This window comes from Tribolium castaneum, chromosome 7 (assembly GCF_031307605.1).
Source record: "Tribolium castaneum strain GA2 chromosome 7, icTriCast1.1, whole genome shotgun sequence".
In the NCBI taxonomy this organism is placed as follows: Eukaryota; Metazoa; Arthropoda; class Insecta; order Coleoptera; family Tenebrionidae; genus Tribolium; species Tribolium castaneum.
In genome coordinates this window covers 18233549-18255535 of record NC_087400.1, presented here as the reverse complement: position 1 = coordinate 18255535, position 21987 = coordinate 18233549, and the positions used below count along the sequence as shown (strand labels likewise).

Sequence of the window (21987 nt, the reverse complement as noted above, 5' to 3'; positions counted from 1 at the left end):
AAGTAAACCTGGCTAGAATGAGTCAAAGGACAAACTAAGAGCATGTTTGTTGTAGGGAAAAAGCATGCATTAACAGAATACTCCCAAATTCCGTCAACCTTTTTCTTCCGTTGGGGAGTACGATTCCAACATAAACATTTTATGTTATGAAAAAAACATGATTAACACTCGAACAATGAACTAAAGCATAATAAAATGCAAAATTCGCACAGTGCAGTCAAACCACAAAAAAATGTGCATTCACACACAATTATGGAGTTCTGAAAACGTTGAACAGAGAGAAAAATACGATGAAGTAAGACTAAATGCAAAGCAAAAGAAGTAACGAGCAAAATAAGATTACAAGGGTGGAAAAATACGTAACCTCAAAACTTTTTGACATTCCATAAATGTCTGCCGGCAACTATTTCCGGATCCGATTACACTGTTCCCAAGTTCAAATTTAAAGCACAGTCAACTGAGCCAAGGTTTTTAATGAACGCATGATACAAACAGCATCTTTGATTCGACTAAACTTATAATTTGCATGTGTGTCTATATAAAAACTTTAAACATAATTGTCCACAATTATATGAACTCATTTTCTGATATCCATCATAATTGTATTCGTATGTAATGTTATTACCACTATTATCACTTTTGAAATAATTGATAATCTCTGTTGGAGGTTTTAAATTGCCCATACTATCAAAGTATAATATATTATTTTTATTTTTTACATATGCTGTCCAATGAGTTCCACTATTTTTTTCTTCATCTAAATTTATAATTCCTGTATCATTTTTATGTTTAATTTTGTAATTTTCGATAATTTATTACTCATATATACACCTCCAAAATTTGGAATTTGTAATAGACGAGCAAACTTTATTATATCAATATTAGTGAGGGCGTGACGTGGTAATTTTACGTTTTTTTCTGATACCATTTATATGGACCAATGTAAAGACCTTTCCCTTTAGTTTTTCCTACACCTTTACCGCTACTCATTTCCATTCCTTTATTATGCCGCATAGTTTCCTCCAACATTTTTTTATCTGCCGAAGCTTTATTTACAGCAGTCGCTATCCCTGCAGCTCCTCCTCCTAAAGCGCCTAGAGCACCTGATAGTGGTAATAGGAATGGTAACAAAACACCATATTTAGGAGCAACTAGAACTCGTTGTTTTTTTGTCTTCTTTTTTTTACCCTTTTTACTTTTAGCTCCCATTCCGAATTTTACTTTGCCTTTCATTATACCAGCAATTGCTAATGCAACTGCTTTTTCTCCAAACGATGCATCTTTTGCTTTTCAACGGTCAACTGCTTTACTTAATAATAACTTATCTGCGTCGTGTCGTTTTTGCAAATTAGTTTCGTTGGCGTACGATATATCGTGTTCTTTACAAGTCTGATCTAATTTATTTCTACCACTATGTCCAAGTGCAATTCGTAATTTGGTTCCAGGACCACAAAACTGATAACCCGGTATATGTAATTCAATGGGTAATTTATTTATTAGACCCCAACCTCTCTTTGTCAGAGTTGAATCAATACTATGTTGAGAATCACAAGTCTGTTTATTATATTACTTCATTTATTTACTTTTATCCATACAGCAAAAGAACAATCTAGATACTAATTTAATCTAAGGTTACAAGTTGTTTATATCTAATTTCTACTTTTATTAACTAACATTCTATACCACTATCACAGCTACTTGATGAGTCATCAGAATCATAAAACATCATTTGTCGCTCTCTACTAAAATACCACATTTTAACAGTCATTCTGTTTATGAAATTATTCCCACACAACTGAGAATTCTGTCCTATTACTGTATTACACCAAAAACACTTGTAGTTTAACACTGAAGTCACATGTAGATGACAAATGTGAAATCTCACTACCATAAGCTTCATTGAACTGTTCATCCAAACAGCACTACAATATTCAGCCGTTGAAAATACTAATGCAAGAGCCGTAACACGAAGAGTTTTAGCATTAGCACCCCAAGTCGAACCGGCCAACTTTAATAAAATGTTGTTTCTTGTTTTCAGTTTTTGTCTTAATTTTTTAAGGTGAAACTTGTAGGTGAGCGAACAGTCAAGAGAGACACCAAGGTAGACTGGATGAAAGTTATGTTTAAGTGGTATTCCATTTAATGAGACGTTCAATTTCCTTTCTTTTTGAGAGTTTGATAAATGGAAGCAGGAAACTTCTGTTTTTGATGGATTTACACATAGACGCCACTGTTTGAAGTAATCACACAATACAGAAGCATCTTGGGAAAGTTGTTCCTCTAATCGATGAAATTCTTTATGTTGAAAAGTCAGTGCGATATCATCAGCATAAACAAACTTTCTTGAAAAGGTTTTAGGGAGGTCACTCGTATATACATTGAAGAGTAATGGAGATAATACGCCTCCCTGAGGAAGACCATTGTTGAGAGTTTTGACTTTGCTTGATTTTTCACCAACAAAAACTCTAAACTTTCTGTTTGTTAACATGCTCTCGATAAGACTGACAATCCGCTTGCAAGGCACAACTTTATGAAGTTTATGTATTAAACCATCCTTCCAAACTGTATCATATGCAGCAGTGAGATCCAAAAGAACAACACCAGTTTTCAAGCGTTTCTCGAAACCAGATTCAATGTGGGTCGTTAAAGCTAAGACTTGGTCACAGCAACTTCTTTGTGGTCGAAATCCAGCTTGTTCAGAGGGAAGAATATCTTCAATAAGAGGAGGATGCGTTGATAAATCATCTTCTCCAAAATTTTGTAACATACTGTCACCAACGGGAAGTTGAGCTTCCTCTTAGGTCGAACACCCTAGCGAGGTTGCAAGCTATTGCTGATATCGGAATTTGCGAATTCCGATGAGCAATAGCTAAGTCAGCCTTCCGGTGGTTCGAACTACGGGGTCGCCGTAGAGAAACGTAGAATTCATTCATTCGTTGATAGGCAGTGGAAAGTGACAAAGGGTGACATATGGTCGGTGCCATGAAGAGCTTTATAGCGACTAGAATGTAAGTAAATCTTTACATCACATTAGTGTTAGTTTGGTAGTTAAATATAGACTCTTACGAAAGAAAACTTCCGTTTTGATTATTGTCCCCTGTCCACCCCGTCACACACGTGACATTATGGTGGAGGCGCCCCAAGATTTCGGAATTTTAAAATGAAGTTCGTATTAGTATGAAAGATTTATAATTGAAAAATTACCGTGACGTGGAATTCGCCGACGGCACGATCGGTGGATAGGAGGCAATATGTTCGCGTAAAAGTTAGGGGTCAGCGAAAATAGGAGTCAATGCCCAAGGGCGAAGAAAGGGAACCGCCACTGACAAGAAGACGGGCAAAGGAGCACGAGTACGCGCAATTTAAACCGCCATTTCGCAGTACCGAAATTTTTGGACAGCAATCGGTACCCCCAACCGGAAGCGTAGAGATAGTGGTGCAAGCGGGAGGTTCATGGAAAACAGTAAGGGAATTGGAGACGATTCTTGAAAGAAGGAAGGACACAGAGCACGACGAGTCGTCAGGAGAAGAGGACGAAAACGAGGAAAGCGTTAAGGGCACCAAGGAAACAAAAGAGAAACAAGAGACGAAGAACGAAGAAAACGAAGTAATGGCCGACACGACCATCCGCCAGGCTCTGGCTACGGCCAAAACCCCGGCAACGCCAAAATTTTTGTCGCCACCTTCCTTCAATCCAGCCACGGTGGATCCAAATACCTTCATACAAACATACAATAGGGTAGCACTGGCGAACGCTTGGGACGACAACTTGAAAATTGCGTACCTTCCGATTTTCCTAGAAAAAGCGGCGTCGGTTTGGTACAATGAGTACACAGGAGAAGCACAAAACGCTACAAAAACGTGGAGGCAACTAGTGGCAGACTTCCTAGAGGAATTCGGACGAGGAAATTCCACGAAAAACGCAAGAATGAGGTTTGAAAGCCGCAAACAGGGAGTGAATGAAGATATAAAATCCTATTATTTCGAGTTATTGTCGCTTCAACAGGAATATGACCCTCAAATGTCGGATGCGACATTCAGGATGTTTTTCGAGGAGGGTTTGCTGCCACAGTTAGCGGAAACATTTTTGATGTTTAGCGACCCAGAGATGAGTAAGAGAGACATCAAAAATCTTGTCTTCAAAATTAGCGAAGTGAAGAAAAAGTCGCTGATCAACAACATTTCAGCGGACAGTGCGTTCGTAACAATGAACGACAGAACGCACCGTCAGCAAACGGAAGCGAACAGGTCACGGACCAGCCACGAGGAAAACCGGAAATGGGAAAATCGGCGACAACAATTCCCAAATACTAGGACCAAGGACGGGAGACCCATCTGTTTTTCCTGTGGTAAACCGGGACATTACGCATCGGTTTGCAGAAATCAAGAAAGAAAGAACTTCGAGAGGAACCCGGCTCCCCAGACGAAAAAATGCTTCGTTTGCGGAAAACCTGGACATTTTGCGGCCGCCTGCCGGAACAGGAAGAAGAACGAAGGTAGGAGCGACGGAAAAAATTATGCGGGAAAAGAGTAAGGACGGCGTCCGACGTGCGTCCGGATGTCGTCCAAGTCGACAGCATTTTCACAACCGGGACGCCGACAAATATATTATTAATAACGGGGTATCATAGAGGTAAGAACGTAGACGTCATAATAGACACGGGGTGTAGTAATAATCTTGTAAGTAGAGAGTTAGTAGAGAATAAGTTATCAGATAAGAATAGATTATTTTTAAGGACGGTAGGGAACCACAAAATTTCCACCTTAGGTAAGACAAATTTTGAACTACATTTAGGTAATAGGAAATTCGAATTCGAGGCAATCGTAGTTGATAAATTGCCAAGTCCGGTAATTTTAGGAGATGCATTTTTAAAGCGCGAAGAGGTCATCATAAACTACGGGGAAAAAATGATCCATTTCCCGAGAGCAGGAGTGAAGATAAGAACGAAGTCGGAAAATAGGTCAAAGAGTGATGACACAAACACTACCGTACTACAAACGGAGACGAAAAACGCTGACGACATCAAGAAAATCAAAGTGATGACACAGACAGATGTTGTTCTCAGACCTGGACGCCCGGTAAGAATTAAATTAGGGACAAGTGCCAAACAGGAAGACGGAAAAGATGGCGAATTCATAAAAAATGAACGATTTTTGGTACCTAGGGGACTGCTGATTGGTTTATTAGAAAAAACCAATAACCATCAACTTGAAACAGTACTCACTTCAAGAGCAAACAACTGCATTCGTGTTTATAAGGGAACAACACTGGGATGGTTACAGGAGGAGGCGGGCGATCTACTTGGCGAAAAATTTTTCTTGTACACGTCGATAAAGAAACACAGCGTGAAACCTGATGACCACAACATAAACAGCTGTTTACCGGAGTCAGATAAAAAGAAAATAAACAAACTATTACAGGAATTCTCGGACATTTTTGCGAACTCAACGTCAGAATTGGGTAAAACAAATTTAGTAGAACACGAAATAAATGTACAAGGAGCCAAACCCATCAAGTGTAAGCCATACAGGGTATCACACATAGAACGCGAAATTATTAACGACCAAATTAACGAAATGTTGGAAAACAAAATAATCGAGCCGAGCACGAGTCCGTGGGGATTTCCAGTGGTACTGACGAAAAAAAAAGACGGAAAAATGAGGTTTTGCGTCGACTATCGGAAGTTAAATGAAGTGACGAAGAAATGCAACTATCCCATTCCCAACATAGACGACGTAATGACCTACATCGGGCACGACAGTCAATACTACTCAACCCTGGACTTAACAAGCGGATATTGGCAGGTAGCTGTCAAAGAAGAGTGTAAAGAGTACACAGCATTTATCGCTCAGGGTCAAGGTCAGTATCAATTTAACGTCATGCCATTCGGTCTTTGTTGCGCACCAGGAACTTTCCAAGCTCTTATGGACAAACTTTTTTCGGATATGAAGTGGAAGGACATCCTAATCTATTTAGATGACATCATCATTTTTTCGAGGACCGTTGAGGAACACATCGAAAAATTAAAAAGGGTATTTCAGAGGCTTCGAGAAGCAGGACTGACGTTAAAACCAAGTAAGTGCCATTATCTGAAAAAGGAAATCGAAATACTAGGGTTTAAAGTGAACGCTGAGGGCATCAGCGTGGATCAGAATAAAATAAACGGCATTGCAAATATGCCGACGCCAAAATCAGTCAAGGAGGTTCAACGATTTTTAGGAATGTGCAACTACTACCGCAAATTTATTAAGAATTTCTCAGCCATTGCTCGCCCACTACATGAAGTAACAAAAAGAAAACTGAAATTCGAATGGAGTAAGGAACAGGAACAGGCGTTCAACATGCTAAAGGAGAAAATGACGACAACACCAGTTCTTCGAAGATTTGACCCGAACAAGGATTGCGAATTAAGAGTGGACGCCAGTCTGCAGGGGCTCGGAGCAGTTTTATTACAGGTGGGAGAAGACCAACAAAGCCACCCTATCGCTTTTGTTAGCCGCAGCCTAACAAAGAACGAGAGGAACTTGGGAATTACAGAATTAGAATGTTTGGGGTGCGTGTGGGCTCTATCATACCTAAGACATTTGGTACACGGTAGACACGTAAAAATTGTCACAGATCATAGCGCAATTCGCTGGTTAAAATCAATCAAAGATCCAACTGGAAAACTAGCAAGATGGGCCATAAAATTATCAGAATTTCAGTACACCGTGGTTCATCGAAGCGGGTCAAAACACAAGGATGCTGATTGCTTGTCAAGGAATCCGGTAGCCGAAGGGAACGAAGCCGATGAGGTCGATTGCGAAGAAATCCCAACTTACCTCGTGGAACCAGACGAGTTGAGACAACTTCAGCTAGAGGACGATGAACTAAAGGAATTAATAACCGCAGTGGAAAACGACAATGACACAAATATTCCAATAGGGACAAGAAGAAGGGCAAAAAATTTTTCTCTTATAGATGGGGTGCTATATAAGAAAAACACTCGCGAAGTCGGAAGAGATCACCTACTCGCAATTCCAAAATCTTTAATAGGGGAAATCTTATATAACCACCACAGTGATCCACTAAGCGGACATTTAGGGACAACTAAAACGTTGGAAAAAATTCGAGAAAGGTACTTCTGGACTGGACAACAAAAAGATGTGGAAAAATTTGTTAGGGGATGTCCGGATTGCCAGTCTCGAAAAGGTGAAGATTTCAAAAAAGGAGCAGGATTGCTACAACCAATTCCTGTGGGGACAATTTGGTCAATGCTTTCGGTAGATCTCTTAGGACCATTTCCCAAATCGCAGTCAGGAAATACAATGGTAATTGTCTGCACAGAATATGTTTCCAGATATGCAATTGCAGGAGCCATCAAGGACGGTTCAGCAAAGAGCGTCTCAAGATTCATATTCGAAAATGTAATTACCATTTATGGAGCACCGCGTTGTTTTTTGAGTGACAGGGGAACAGTGTTTCGGAGCCAAATGGTAACCGAATTATTGAAATTAATGGGCGTGGCGAAGGACTTATACACAACAGCGTACAGACCACAAACAAACGGACTCGTTGAAAAATACAACAAAACATTAGCGGGTATGTTAGCCATTTTTACCGGGACTGACCAGCGAGATTGGGACGAATACGTAAAACCCACAACGTTCGGGTACAATACAAGCGTGCAGGCAACTACGGGGTACCCACCCTATTTAGTATTGTTCGGAAGACTTCCCACATTGCCGACGGAGGCAAATTTATTGGCAATGCAAGTGGAGAACAAGGACATTATTGAAATTCGGGAAAAACTGCTCGCAATTCAAGCGCAAGCGGCGGCAAATATCACCAAACGGCAAGGATACGACAAGGACCGGTACGACTCCTTTCATCGACATGTGGACTTTTCAGTGGGAGAACAAGTAAAGATGTTCGTACCAAGGCGAAAAATAGGAAAAAGTCCCAAATTGATGTGCCGATGGTTTGGGCCGTACACAGTGGTGAAAAAAGTAAGTGATGTCAACTACGAATTGGAGCTTGGTACGAAAAAGAAACCAAAACGCGAAGTTGTTCACGTCAGTCGGATTTTGAAATATCACGACCCATGGACTTCTCCGACTCAGGGACCGTGAAAAAAAATCTGTGTAATTAATAGTGTGTAAGATAGGTTAAGAAACTAATTAAGGGATAAGGGTAGTTTTAGGAAAATAATGAATTAAAAAATTAAAATGTATCTTCTTGCAGATTTTTTATTCTTCCCATGACCATGTCTCTAGCAGAGGAAGTCGAAATCAGTACAGGGGTGTACTGGAAAAAGTTACCAGGGACAATTAATTATGAAGCCACCATTCCCCTTACCTATTCGACGAGCTGGAGGTCAAACATGAAGACAGAAAGTGAAATTAACCCGATCAACTATTGTAGCAGAGGAGAAGGAAAAGTCGGATGTAAAATAATCGATGAGATGGGGAGACTTTCGACCATCTATGAGAGGGAACGTTCAATGTTGGGACAAATGGTGGACAGTCAGGTTAAAGCGGGCCACCAAACAAACAGAAGATTTCAAAGGGCGCTGGACTTCATAGCAAGTTCATTCGAATGGTGTTGCGGGTTTGCGACACAACAAAAATTTAATAAGTTGGCAATGACAGAAGGCGAATTAGCACAACACGTGGAAGAAATCCAACGAGGATTAAGCGAAACCTTGAAAAACATAGGTAAGGAGTCACACGAATTTGCAGCGTACCAAAAAGAAGCAGCGACTGCTTTTGAAAAGGTGGAGAAAAGGATGCACATAATCGAAAAACTGGCAATGGACATGACAAACAACAACAACATTCACATGGAGGAGGACGAAAAATTAATCACAGCGGCGGTCTACAACACCTATCTAAATTTAAAAAGGACCTTGAACAACTTAAGGACGATGGAAGAAAACGAAATTGCGACCGCCTGTAAACAACACTTGATACCTCAAACCATCTTACCACCAGCAATTTTGAGAAAAGACCTTCAGAAATTAGCCCTACACATCCAGCAACACGAGCAGGAACTGGCCATTCCTATGAGTAACATCTGGATGTTATACACGCTACCGATAAGTGATTGCACGCTGACTGGAGGAAACATAACCATACAGGCACGAATCCCAATTAGAAGAAAAGGTTACACCTGGACTCTGTATGAGTTAATCAGTGTACCTTTCGCCTGGTACAACCACACTTGCAGGATTCAACATGAGAGCACATATGTCGCAATTTCGAACGGGAAGAAAATAGAGACGAGAACAATCTCCGGTGTGAGCCTGCACCACTGTCGACCTTTTGAAAATAAATTGTGTTTCCTACCGAGGTTTTCGGCCGATTCGATTCATGGGCCGACGTGCGTAAGAAAATTAATCTCAGGGGGGTCAATCGAAGAATTAGGAAGCCATTGTCCTATGACATGCTACAGATCACAAGCACTGACTATCACAGAGATCGAAGACGAAATATTTATCATGACTCATATTGACGAAAAAGCCAGTATTCGCTGTGACGCACATGAAACCACAATCGGACCTACAAGCGACAAAATTCAACCGGGAGCAAGAAAAATTCACGTGCCCTGTCATTGTACACTTATTTCAAGGGAAGAAGTCTTAATTGAAAAAAGATACCCATGCATAGAGCAGGAAGTGAAGGAAGTATCCGTAGTCCACGTGATACCGGCAATATGGTCCTCGCTTGGTTCACTAGTATTAGGTGAATTTAGGCAGAAGGACCAATTAAGATTTACGAACGTAAGCCAATGTCTCAACTTGAACTGGACTCTCACCGTTCCCCATCTCAATCTGACATCAACAGCAAATCGAGTGGAAGAGATAAGAGAACAGCTGAATAATCATAACATCGACCATCAGTTCAGCGCCACATACGCTTTGCACGGTGATACGATTTTACTGATTTGGAACACGGTCCTGTCAGTGTTCGTGGCATACTTGGTGTTAAAAAGGAATCCAGGAGGGATAATAATTGCTCCCACTCCAGGAGTGCACGCTTGGGGTGAGGAGAGCCAATTGGGACACCAAGTGGTTCTCGTGCTCATGCACATAGCATTATTAACCTTTCTTATTTATGTATTAGCAAAAATTATTAAGTTGTGCTGCAGAAAAAGAAATTCAAAAGAGGCAAACTCTCGGCAAGGGTCAAAAATTCGAGAAGAAGAAGGTAGCGCGAGTTCGGAGGAAAATGAAGTACTTTCTCCAAGGCCAAGAGTGAACCACAGGGAAAAGAGTCGGTCGGAGGGACGACTCGAACTGGATGAAGCAAGCCTGCTGTCTTTGGCAAGAGGTCAAAAGACCAGAGTGACTTTGGAGCCACTCCCAACTAGGAGTGAAGTAATGATTCACAACGTAAGTGAAATCTAGAGAGAAAAAAAACAAACACAAAATTAAGGGAGTCATGGGAGATAGAGAAAGACAAACAAAAGGGGGAATAGATTTTATAAGGGTACCTAGCTAGTATTATGGGGTTACAAAAAAAAAAGGAAGAAATTTTTGGAAAAAAAAAGCGAGAAATAGTTCATGGTCGGACTGTTGATAATAATATCTGGGTCACAGTCACGGCTAAGGATGAAAGAAGATACCTGACAAGGTCGAACTAACTCGACTTAGTTCGGACTTGTCAGCAAAATAGTAATAATATGTAGTATCTAGGTCAAGAATCATGTAATGTAGTAGAGTCAGTGACTCTGATAGATGTAAATAGGTTAAGGATTGTTTGTAATTGTTGTTTTTTTTTCTTCTGCCCAACGCCCACGAGAAGAGCCTCACAAACCAAAGACAGAGCGGTCGGACAGGGAGAGCTGAAGGAGAGGCAGGTAGCCGTAGAACCGGGGGGATAGGAGAAAACGTCAGTCAAAAACTCAAAATAACATGAAGTGGAGGACTTCCTAAACCAAGCTACAAGCTGGAAGTCCCGACTCTGTGACGTATTGCCGTCGTACCCATTGGGAACAAACAAAGGCGTAGAAACAGTTACTGACTGTAACCTGAAAGGGTCAACACCGTAGAGGACGAGCCCCAAGTCATCATCAGGTCGTTCGAGAAGTACGCCCCAAAGAGATGGACCACCCACCACACATGAGGAACCCTGGTTCACCTACGCTGATCTGAAAGCCTTCCTGGTCCATTCTGGGAAGAAAGAAGACCCCTTCCAAAACATCAGGTGGCATAAGGGATGTTTCTTGAGAAGTGAGGATAACGTGGTTGTGGGTTGTTGGCAGAACTTAGAATTGTAACTGATAGGTTAGAATAGGAAATAAATTGTCGAGACGACAATCTTGAAGGGCCGGGCATATGTCACCAACGGGAAGTTGAGCTTCCTCTTAGGTCGAACACCCTAGCGAGGTTGCAAGCTATTGCTGATATCGGAATTTGCGAATTCCGATGAGCAATAGCTAAGTCAGCCTTCCGGTGGTTCGAACTACGGGGTCGCCGTAGAGAAACGTAGAATTCATTCATTCGTTGATAGGCAGTGGAAAGTGACAAAGGGTGACATATGGTCGGTGCCATGAAGAGCTTTATAGCGACTAGAATGTAAGTAAATCTTTACATCACATTAGTGTTAGTTTGGTAGTTAAATATAGACTCTTACGAAAGAAAACTTCCGTTTTGATTATTGTCCCCTGTCCACCCCGTCACACACGTGACAATACACTCAGCAAAGAAATGGGCCGATAACTAGATGCTTCTTGTGGAGGTTTTCCCTTTTTTAAAATGGCGATCACCTTAGTCTTTTTAAACTCTGAGGGCAAACACGAGTAGTTTCTTACTTACGGATGACCATAGAATAAGAGAGAGGAAGAAGCGAATCTCTCTGTCTACCCCTAGTTTTTTCGCGAAAGCGTTACCTAACCCTGAGAGAACGAACTAATTCGATAATAGCGGGAAATTCAAACAGGTCATTTTATTTATTTTCCAAATTTAAAGAATTATAAATGTTAAATGTTTCTGACTCATGCACTGTTACGAGACATTTTAATAAAAAAGCATCTGTAACAGTTGCAATATCACAAAAACATTTAACATCGCTTAATAAAATGAAACAAAGTCTATCCAATAAAAATTTATTAAAAAAATAATAACGTGCTGGAATGTATAGGCAAAATTAATTTAACTCGAATTGTTCTTCATAAACATTCTCAGATGTAATAATATATGTAAATACATTGTCTAAATATACACAATGATCCAGAGAAACTGAGTATGTTGGCATCAGATTAAATTATTGAATTGTTACCTGAAAGTGTACACTATTGGTATCCTTTAAAATTTGAATTCAGATTGCTAACAGACACAGTATTTCGGGATCAGTCTGTATAAATACATCAGTTTTGTTGGTTTGATTACTTGTCTACAGACTGTTCAGAAAAGCAAAAAAATATCAAAATTTTGCTTGTAACCTTTGACAATAGTCCAATTTTTAAGTCCCTAAGGCTAAATTTAAACAACTATTTTTCGAAATTTATTCGCGGTTATAAGGTTTACGGACGTTTGTAAAAGCGGCCCTAACACGTACTTTAACAGTTTGATGTCAAAGTTCTTGATAAGTTTTGAAATTTTTTAAAAGTGATCTCGATTGCATCATACTTATTAGTAAATTACTCAAACACAAGAGAATTACAAGTGTGATAAAATTATTTTAAATAAAAAGCCACATATCTGATATACATCACTATAACTGGAAGTTAACTGATTAAAACTACCATGTAATCATTTAAATTTATAATAATAGTAGGCTTTAATATTGATTAACTTGTATGATACTTGTAGAATACGTTTTTTCGCTTAGTTTCTAAATTAAGCAATCACAAAAAGGACAAACCTTGTTTTTTTAACAGGCATAAGCGTTATAACATTGTGTAAAACAACATAAAAGATTAAGACATAGAGGGACATGGCGAATTTGATAACCTTGAACCATAGCAAGTCCTAAACTCCCTGCTTTCACAAAATACTAGCTTCGCAACTACAATAAATTTATTTATTATTATGATATACCTATTAATTACTGTACATTATATTTAACTCCTCTTCATGGGATTTTCAATTACATCCCAAGAACCGTTATCATTTCCAAGGACGGTCTTCATCTCCTAAACATCAAGAAATTCCCTTATTAGAGAAGTTTGTGTGATCCTTCTTGGTGTAATATGATTATATTAATATCTAGAAATCGCAATTAATTGTTGTATAGACCAGTAACGTTTACCTTAATTTGCCTTAAGTTGATTCATCCTTCATTAAAACACTGTCATTCACACTATACACTAGATTCAAATAAAAGATCCATATGAATGTAGAGATGTTTGATCACAAAAACATCCAAAAATCACGTTAAATCGTTTTCTAAGGTCTTTAAAACACATTAAAACAAAATGTCGCCAAAAACCGCAACGACAGCAAAATAATCGGGTGTTTATAAATTAAAAAGAGAAGTGTGCGCACGTCGATTATTTTTAAGTGAACCTCCTTTACTTTTAGCAAAATGTGTGACAGATTCCTTTAAATTTACAGAGTTCTTTGCAACTGGCGCGACCTCTAAGCTGGAGTGCACGAACTATTTTAGCCGTTTCCCCCCTTTGCCCTACTCCACCCAGTGAACACATAATTTGTATACACTTTCAGGGGCCTGCGGATGACATTACCGATGAATAAGCTCTTGTGGAAACTTTCTCCTGTATATTTCGACGCAAGAACCAAATTTTACCCATTCACAGGTAAATTTAAGCCTAAAATTCACAATTTTTCCCATTAATCACAATCGTGAAGCACGAAGTTTGACAAATATTAACGAAACACTTGGATATATTTTGAATGAACCAATCAGAGAAGGGGTACCTATGGGTCAAATTCACGTACCAAACCTCATTTCCCCTTGCCCCACCTGCACATGTTGGCTTTAAAACAAATCTCACCTTGCCCAGTCTAAATGATATTGATATATGGTCAGGCCCCTGAAAGTGTATACAAATTATGTGTTCACTAGGAGGGGTGGGGCAAAGGGGGGAAACGACTAAAATAGTTCGTGCACTCCAGCTTAGAGGTCGCGCCAGTTGCAAAGAAATCTGTAAATTTAAAGGAATCTGTCACACATTTTGCTAATAGTAAAGAAGGTTCTTAAAAATAATCGACGTGCGCACAATTCTCTTTTTAATTCTTTGATTTATCAACAGCCGATTATTTTGCTGTCGTTGCGGTTTTTGGCGACATTTTGTTTTGATTGTTTTAAAGATTTCAAAAAACGATTTAACGTGATTTTTTGGATGTTTTTGTGATCAAACATCTCTACTTTTATATGGATCTTTTATTTGAATCTAGTGTATAGTGTGAATGACAGTCTTTTAATGAAGGATGAATCAACTTAAGGCAAATTAAGGTAAACGTTACTGAAAGGTGTCTATACAACAATTAATTGCGATTTCTAGATATTAATATAATCATATTACACCAAGAAGGATCACACAAACTTCTCTAATAAGGGAATTTCTTGATGTTTAGGAGATGAAGACTTGGAGATGATAACGGTTGTTGGGATGTAATTGAAAATCCCATGAAGACGAGTTAAATATAATGTGCAGTAATTAATAGGGTAAATTTTTACTTTAGCTACTTCTGGATTTTTGAAAATTTTTTTTTGCATTTTGTTTTAAAAAGCCTCTAGATCAAAGATATGTCCATGAAAGTTTGTGCAAATGCCCCGTTTTCGATAAATTCGACTTTGAATGACCTTGACCTAGACTTTTTAAATTTTATTAACACTCTAATAAATGATATTAACCGTAAATGTAACTATAAATGAGGCAAGGCGCCTACAGATGATAGCCCGCAGGCTGGGGCTTCGCCCCAGCGACCTAAGAATAAACATACCCCACGGACGATTAAACTCGAAAATGTTGAACTCGAAACGTGGAATAGTGATTTTTATGGAGCTACAGCGCGTACAGCTCGTAGGGTACAGGCTGGGGCTTCGCCCCAGCAAACTAAAAATAAACAAACCCCACGAACAATTAAACTCGAAACCGTGGAACTCGAAACGTGGAATAGTGATTTTTATGGAGCTACAGCGCGTACAGCTCGTAGGGTACAGGCTGGGGCTTCGCCCCAGCAAACTAAAAATAAACAAACCCCACGAACAATTAAACTCGAAACCGTGGAACTCGACACGTGGAATAGTGTTTTTTATGGAGCTAGGGTGCCGTACAGTTCGTGATCGGAGGCTGGGGCTGCGCCCCAGCTAACTAAAAGGAAATATACACCACGATTGGTAAATTAACCTCGAGAACGTAGCACTCACAAAAAAATACCTTGTTCACCACTAGTAAGTAAAATAGTAATGGAGTGGTGTTGTTGGTAAATTGCATGAAGGGAAATGCGGGAATGCATCCCCACTTCCGTCAATCAGCCAATCAGAGCACAGAGACATAAATTCAAATTGCAAAATATGAAAAAATACACCTACTTTTTAATGAAAAAGGTATAATACGTCATTTAAATTCATTCTGGGAATACCCGAAGGTGTTATAATCATAACAAACACGCAGGTGCGATTCTTACCTGTTGAAGCTAAACAATAACAACCAATCAGAAATAAACACACGCAACGCATGCACACCCTGGTGGCAAACGTTGTATCCCTTAAAATCAACAAAAATGGCGATTCAAGTGAAATGAGTGAAAATAAAAATTATTTTTCTAATGTTATTTTTAATTTGCACAAGAAAATTCATAGTGTACGGTCATCAGGGCACTCAGAGGAATCGTTTGGCGTAAGTTTCAGCTTGAAAATCCAGAAGTAGTTAAAGTAAAAAATTACCGATTTCACACACAACGATATTTGGGTACCATACAATTTCGCGTAGTTTTTGGTGTTGCCGTAATTCCGCTGTTTGATAGCTGTTTGTTTCAGTACTAGTCATAGAGAATAAACGTAAAATTTTATTATGTATGTTGATACATCAACGAAGAAAAAGGACTAAGCAAAGACAGCCTTTGCAAAGAAATCGGCATTTCTGTCTATATAATCTTCGATTGTCTTATCCCAAAGACAGGGACGTTCTTCTATTACCTCAATGAGATTTAACGTATCAAATGTGTACTTGGTTTTCTTGGCCATCGTTACAACAGGCAACACTGCTTTTATTGCACTGAAATAAATCGCCACAATTATGGTAAGACGTGTGAAGATGTAACCGTTCGGGGGTCTGGCCTTGTCAAAATGTTTAGTTTTGAGGTGATTGTCTAGAGATTGTTTGGAGGACCGCTACGTTGTCGTGTAGATTTGGAGATTCGTTATTTCAAGCACTGTGTGTTTGGGAAAAGAAAACGCAAGTTCGACCCAAAATGTTTATTCACTAAATTTAGTCATTGGTAGTATGCAACACGTTATACAATTCAGAAGTGAGTATAGACAACAAGTTAAACACTATACCTAGGCAACCAGCTAAACGAGTATTGAATCTCGGAGAACTGAGCGGGAAATTTGAATGCAAAGTTGATTACTCGGACCCAACCTGGTGATTCTAGAAAGACGGTTGCAAGAGGGACTCCCAGATGTTCCGACCACCGCGTGCTCTCCATTCCCTAACCTTGGGTATACATCTCTCCCCAAGCCCCGGGGGAAAAGCTAGGCTCTCTTTTAAATTGACATATTTTGTAGTTGGGCCATTGCACTCACTGGGACTGCCGAGGTCTTTTTCCCTAGTGTGATGGCAAGTTCCAAAGGGAGACAGAAAGATAGTTACTACTCAAACATGCAGCCAAATTAAGCCTTTGTAATCAACAGTTTGTTTTAATTAAGCAAAAGAGCTCTCGTCAAATTCAACACGTACATATCACGTCCTCCTAGCCAAAGTTAAGTGTTTTTACAGTAAGCGAAAGTCTGGTAAAACTAAAATAAATGGCATGAAAGGGTTAAGTTCGCGCCCTGTGGAAAAAAGAATAATTAACGCTCTGTAAAAGAAAAGATTAATTAACGCCCTGTAAAAAGAAAGGATTAATTAACGCTCTGAAAAAGAAAAGAGTTAGATAAAGATCCTCCCCTGAGACTTCCAACCGTTGAAGATGGTGATCCTGGTGTGTGTGACGAAGAGTTTGTCTCTTTGAGACCTGGAGGTATCTCTCGAAGTACATTTCACCGTTTGTCGCTCAACCCGTCGCAGACAAAGAAGCTGCCATGGTGAAAAACCCCAGCTGAAAGTTGAACCAATCTCATCTTTTGAAGAGGCGCTCAACCCCTCGGAGACAAAGAAGCTGTCTAAGATTTTCGTTCAACTCCAGGAGACTATTTCTCAATCAATCTTTCCAACCCGTCGGCGGGAAAGATTGATCGGCTTCGCGAGTTAGTTGGCTCAACCCGTCGTAGACAAAGAAGCTCAACAAAACTCGCGGCTGGTGCGCTCAACCCGTCGAAGACAAAGAAGCTGCACCTGAATTAAGTTGGTAACTGAATCAATCCTTTATGTGAAGTTGGCGCTCAACCCGTCGGAGACAAAGAAGCTGCCTAAGATTTTCGTTCAACTCCAGGAGACTATTTCTCAATCAATCTTTCCAACCCGTCGGCGGGAAAGATTGATCGGCTTCGCGAGTTAGTTGGCTCAACCCGTCGCAGACAAAGAAGCTCAACAAAACTCGCGGCTGGTGCGCTCAACCCGTCGAAGACAAAGAAGCTGCACCTGAATTAAGTTGGTAACTGAATCAATCCTTTATGTGAAGTTGGCGCTCAACCCGTCGGAGACAAAGAAGCTGCCAAGGATTTACATCCAGCACCAGGAGTTACTCCAAACAGTCTTTCCGACCAGTCGGTGGAAAAAATGAGTTTGGAACGCAAAGCTAGTTGACTCAACCCGTCGAAGACAAAGAAGCTCAACTAGAGCAGTGAGACGAGTGCAAGCGTTGTCTCCGAAAAGACGTACAAACACTATCTGATTTTCCTCTTCCAAGCGGCAACTACTTATAGGGGTTGCGTGACGTCACTGGATCTGTGGCCAACCTGACTAACAAGAAATATTGTTTAAAGTTGATAAACAATGCGTCAATATTTTCGAAGGATTGACAGGAAGTTTGCAAAAGTCTCTGGATGATGTCGAGATGTGATAGAATCGACGTCTTTGGTACTCAATCGCCAATTAATTAATAAAAGCGTTTCCACGTGGAATAATGGAGCTTTCTTCGGGTTTATTCTGCTTAATTCTTGATAATTCTCTCGTATTTTATGCTGAATGAGGTTTGGGGTTGTATCTTGTATGAAGTTTTCAGGTTTGATTCAATCCGTGACGATTATGTTTGATATAAAATGGGGATGAATTGATATTTACCTCGAGCGGTATCGAAGATCGGCGATTTCGAGCTTAGGGCTTCCTCTTGTGATTTTGATTTAGATTAGGTTTTTCCCTAGTTGGCAATGCAGAGAAATAACGATTTAATAAGGGTAAAACAATAGAAAAGTCCGCCATCTGGAATCAGCTTTCTCCCCTTGGAATTTGAGGAATGTGGTGTTTTTCAGGCCCTCGCTACCTGCTCTTTTGTTTCACATCCGGTGGCTGGGTAAAATCGTCTCTTCGAGGGTCGAAAAGTGACGCAGAGAAGCTTCTCAACTTGTATTTAAAACGTTGTGAGATTTTTGACGAAGAAAATAATTTAAATATTTAATGCTTGGCGCGTTAAATGAAAAAGGAAAAAAGGTGTCGAAATGTTGGTTGCATAAGGGGTAAAGGCCAGAATGGTCTCAAAGACATGCATAAACTTACATTGGTTACTAGAATTGCGGCGATAAGAAAATGGTACGAAATGGCGCGATTTCAGTAGAACAAATCGCTTGTTCCAGCCATATAGCGTCGGCGCTACTATAGCTTTTATGGTATCGCCTGTGTGTGAAAAAGGCTAATCTGAAGACACGTATTTTTGGCGCAACGCGATATTGCTATCATTTATAGCTCGCTATAAATGGTATCGAAATCGCGTCGTGTGAAAACGGCCTTATACTAAAAAATGAAAATTTTTATATGGATAGCCAACAACAAAATAGGTGACCCATATTTCTTTATTTTAACCAAAGCTCAACCGTTTTTGAGGAAAATAATTGAAAAGCATTACGTTGACGATAGCACTGTAGAAGGAGCTAGCACCATGAAATTTGCAGCGGACCAGTCAAATCACGGATGTGCGTTTTCAGCACTTTGCGACATTGCCAAGTTTCTAACAAATTATAAGAAAATAAAATATTTCCTCATTTTCTTTTAAAATTAAAGTGTATTATTATTAAAAAAATAAAGTAAATGCAATTTCAAACTTGTTGTATCTTTGAAAGCAATGGGGGATGTAGGTAGTTGACTAGTTGACACAAAAAGGTGAAATCACCTAATAAAGGCAGAACAAAAACGAGAAGGGCAAGCTACCCAAATATTTAGGGGGCAGATTCCACCTAAATAAGATAATTATTCGTTAATTTCTTCTTCAAAAATATTATTTGAAAGTTGTTAATAGGGTTGGATGTCTTCCCAAACTTCTGGAGGGATGAAAGTTTCAGGAAAGGTAGATAGAGTATTTAATGGGCTTTCACGTGGAATGGGTTAAATGCGTCGACAAAAAGAAATAGTAGTTAAATGCGTCGACAAAAAAGAAATAGTACTAAAAAAAATATTTAATATTATTAACAAAAGGTTGATATATTTCAAACTGAGGCTTGAAATTTTCAGGAAAGGTAGAGTATTTAATGGGCTTTCACGTGGAATGGGTTAAATGCGTCGACAAAAAGAAATAGTACTAAAAAAAATATTTAATATTATTAATAGAAGGTTGACATATTTCAAACTGAGGGTTGGATGTCTTCCCAAACTTTTAGATGGTTGAAATGTTCAGGAAAGGTAGAGTATTTAATGGGCTTTCACGTGGAATGGGTTAAATGCGTCGACATAAAGAAATAGTACTAAAAAAATATTTTATATTATTAATAGAAGGTTGACATATTTCAAACTGAAGGTTTGATAATTTAATTTATGTCAATTCCGAAAATGCCAATGTAAGCCACGCTTTATTGTCATTACTCATTATGACTGACGTTTGAGAGTTTGATTTAAGTTTGTTGTCATTTTTCTCTACCTAAAAATGACAAAAATGGACATTATCTGGTCACCCTTCCAAGGAATGACCAGCGTCAGTGTTGCTTAACTATGCAGCTAACTCTCAGTGGTATTCAATGATAACTCCCTGTTGCAAAATTACGGAAATGCTAACATCGCATTTTACTGATTTTTTTTTAATAAGATTGATAAAATGTATTTTTTAGTTCTATATTTCTATAGTTTTGACACAGAAAGTACATATTTCAAATCAGTGTAAAGCAAGCTCAGCGCTACTTTTTGTGAATTAATGACAAATCTCATACAATTTATTAGACCAAAAATTGAAATTACACCCACGTTGTCATAATTTTTGTTTTTCATAGCCATCACTTATTAGAAATTAGGTATAAGACAGTGTGATTCAAAAGTGCGGACACACTCTCGAATGGTGATAAACTGATAAAAGATGTTCAATTAAGCATAACAATAAAGTCACTTTTTTTTCAAGCAACTTAATCTTTAATTTAAATTTTTTTATTTGTATTCCTTAGCAACGTATCGATTGTTGGACTTTTGTTTCCTATGACGTCGAGTTTAATTTATTGTCGAATTTGCAAATTTTTTAATTGTTTCGTACATCATAAGACATTAACTAGTGTTTTTTTTTTCAACAGGTATCTGTTGCAAGAGGTGTCGTTTGCATTAACTAAAGTCAAAAAACATGATCTGAAGCACCAAAAAATTAACAGAAAAATTTAACTTTAAAGAACAGTATCTCGTGAAAATAGGCTAATAGAATTTTTTGCCATAGGAACTTTCAATTCAGTTTGATGTCCTTTGACCTTTGACAGATGTCCTTTAACAGATTGTCCGACACTTTTGAATCACCCGTATTGAATCATATGGTACAAAGAATAAAGAAATAAACTACAGGTTCTGATAATTTAGGGTCGCACTCTACCCAATCTGTTGTCACATTTAAATTTAGTTGCTCACAAATCAAACATCTATTTTCCATATCATCTGACATTTCTAATAACAAATTTCTTAAAATGATTCGAAATTCTTCTGGTTCATAACATGAATACAAATCTGGATTTTGCTCATTTATAAATTTTTCTGCAAATAATAAAACATAAACACCGCAGTCGTAAGTATTTTTTTGAAGAGGATGTTTAAAAATATTACATCTCCAATTTGTAAAAGAAAATCGCCTTGGTGCTCTAATTCCTAATAATTTTTTTTAAGTATGTTTCAGTTTGATTAAGGTTGCTTATTTTGAGTGGGTTAATGAAACTAAATGTTTTTTTTATCAAAGTGTTTTATCACAAAGCACCAATGGTTTTGATTTATTAACAAAGGCAACAACCTTCTAGTGTGTGAGTAAGTTTTGGACAAGTGTTTTCAAAAATCGATAATGTTTCATGCGTTGTCAAGATACGAACAGTGTCTTTATGTTGATTTTTTCTATATAAAACATGAAGACTTTTGTCCATAAGAAAATTTGATATACACATTTTTCTAATATTTTTAAAATTTCCCAAAGCCTCAAAATCTTCAAGGTAAAGTTCTTTCATTGGATGGGCATTGGAATAATATCCTACAACGTAATTGACGCCCAAATTTCCCAATGTATAGTACTTGTCATCTCGAATTAAATTGTTTTTATAAAAATCTACGTTTTTAATATCTTTTGCTTTGGAATTGAATTTTGAAACGGGAAGGTGAATTTTTTTAATTGGTTTTTCCTTAGCGGATTTAATCGGATTAATTTTTTGTTCCAGTTTTCTTCTGATTGTAACCCTAAATCAATATTTTTTGTTTGTAATCATTTTTTCATTAAGATAGCACATTGATTTTTATCTATATTAAGTGCACATTCTTTTGATTTATTCAAGACAACT

The 21987-nt window shown here is 38.6% G+C and overlaps 1 protein-coding gene and 1 long non-coding RNA gene across 2 annotated transcripts; one reads left to right on the top strand and one right to left on the bottom strand.

Annotated features, from left to right (window-relative positions):
• Positions 1-690: 690 nt before the first annotated feature.
• Positions 691-11625, top strand: LOC135266816 (uncharacterized). Its single transcript, XM_064358114.1, has 3 exons — positions 691-2020; positions 2073-3008; positions 8225-11625. Exons 2-3 carry the CDS (start codon positions 2971-2973, stop codon positions 10386-10388), a joined length of 2202 nt encoding a protein of 733 aa, XP_064214184.1. The 5' UTR covers positions 691-2020; positions 2073-2970; the 3' UTR covers positions 10389-11625.
• A 1163-nt stretch (positions 11626-12788) lies between these two features.
• Positions 12789-13311, bottom strand: LOC135266821 (uncharacterized). Its single transcript, XR_010335014.1, has 2 exons — positions 13234-13311; positions 12789-13190 (listed from the first exon to the last, which is right to left on the bottom strand). It is a non-coding gene; the product is annotated as an uncharacterized LOC135266821 (long non-coding RNA).
• Positions 13312-21987: the final 8676 nt, after the last annotated feature.

Coding starts and splice junctions, on each gene's coding strand:
- LOC135266816 (XM_064358114.1), top strand. CDS start 2,971: ATGGTCGGTGCCATGAAGAGCTTTATAGCGACTAGAAT. Junction 3,009..8,224: donor AGCTTTATAGCGACTAGAAT/GTAAGTAAATCT, acceptor ATCTTCTTGCAG/ATTTTTTATTCTTCCCATGA.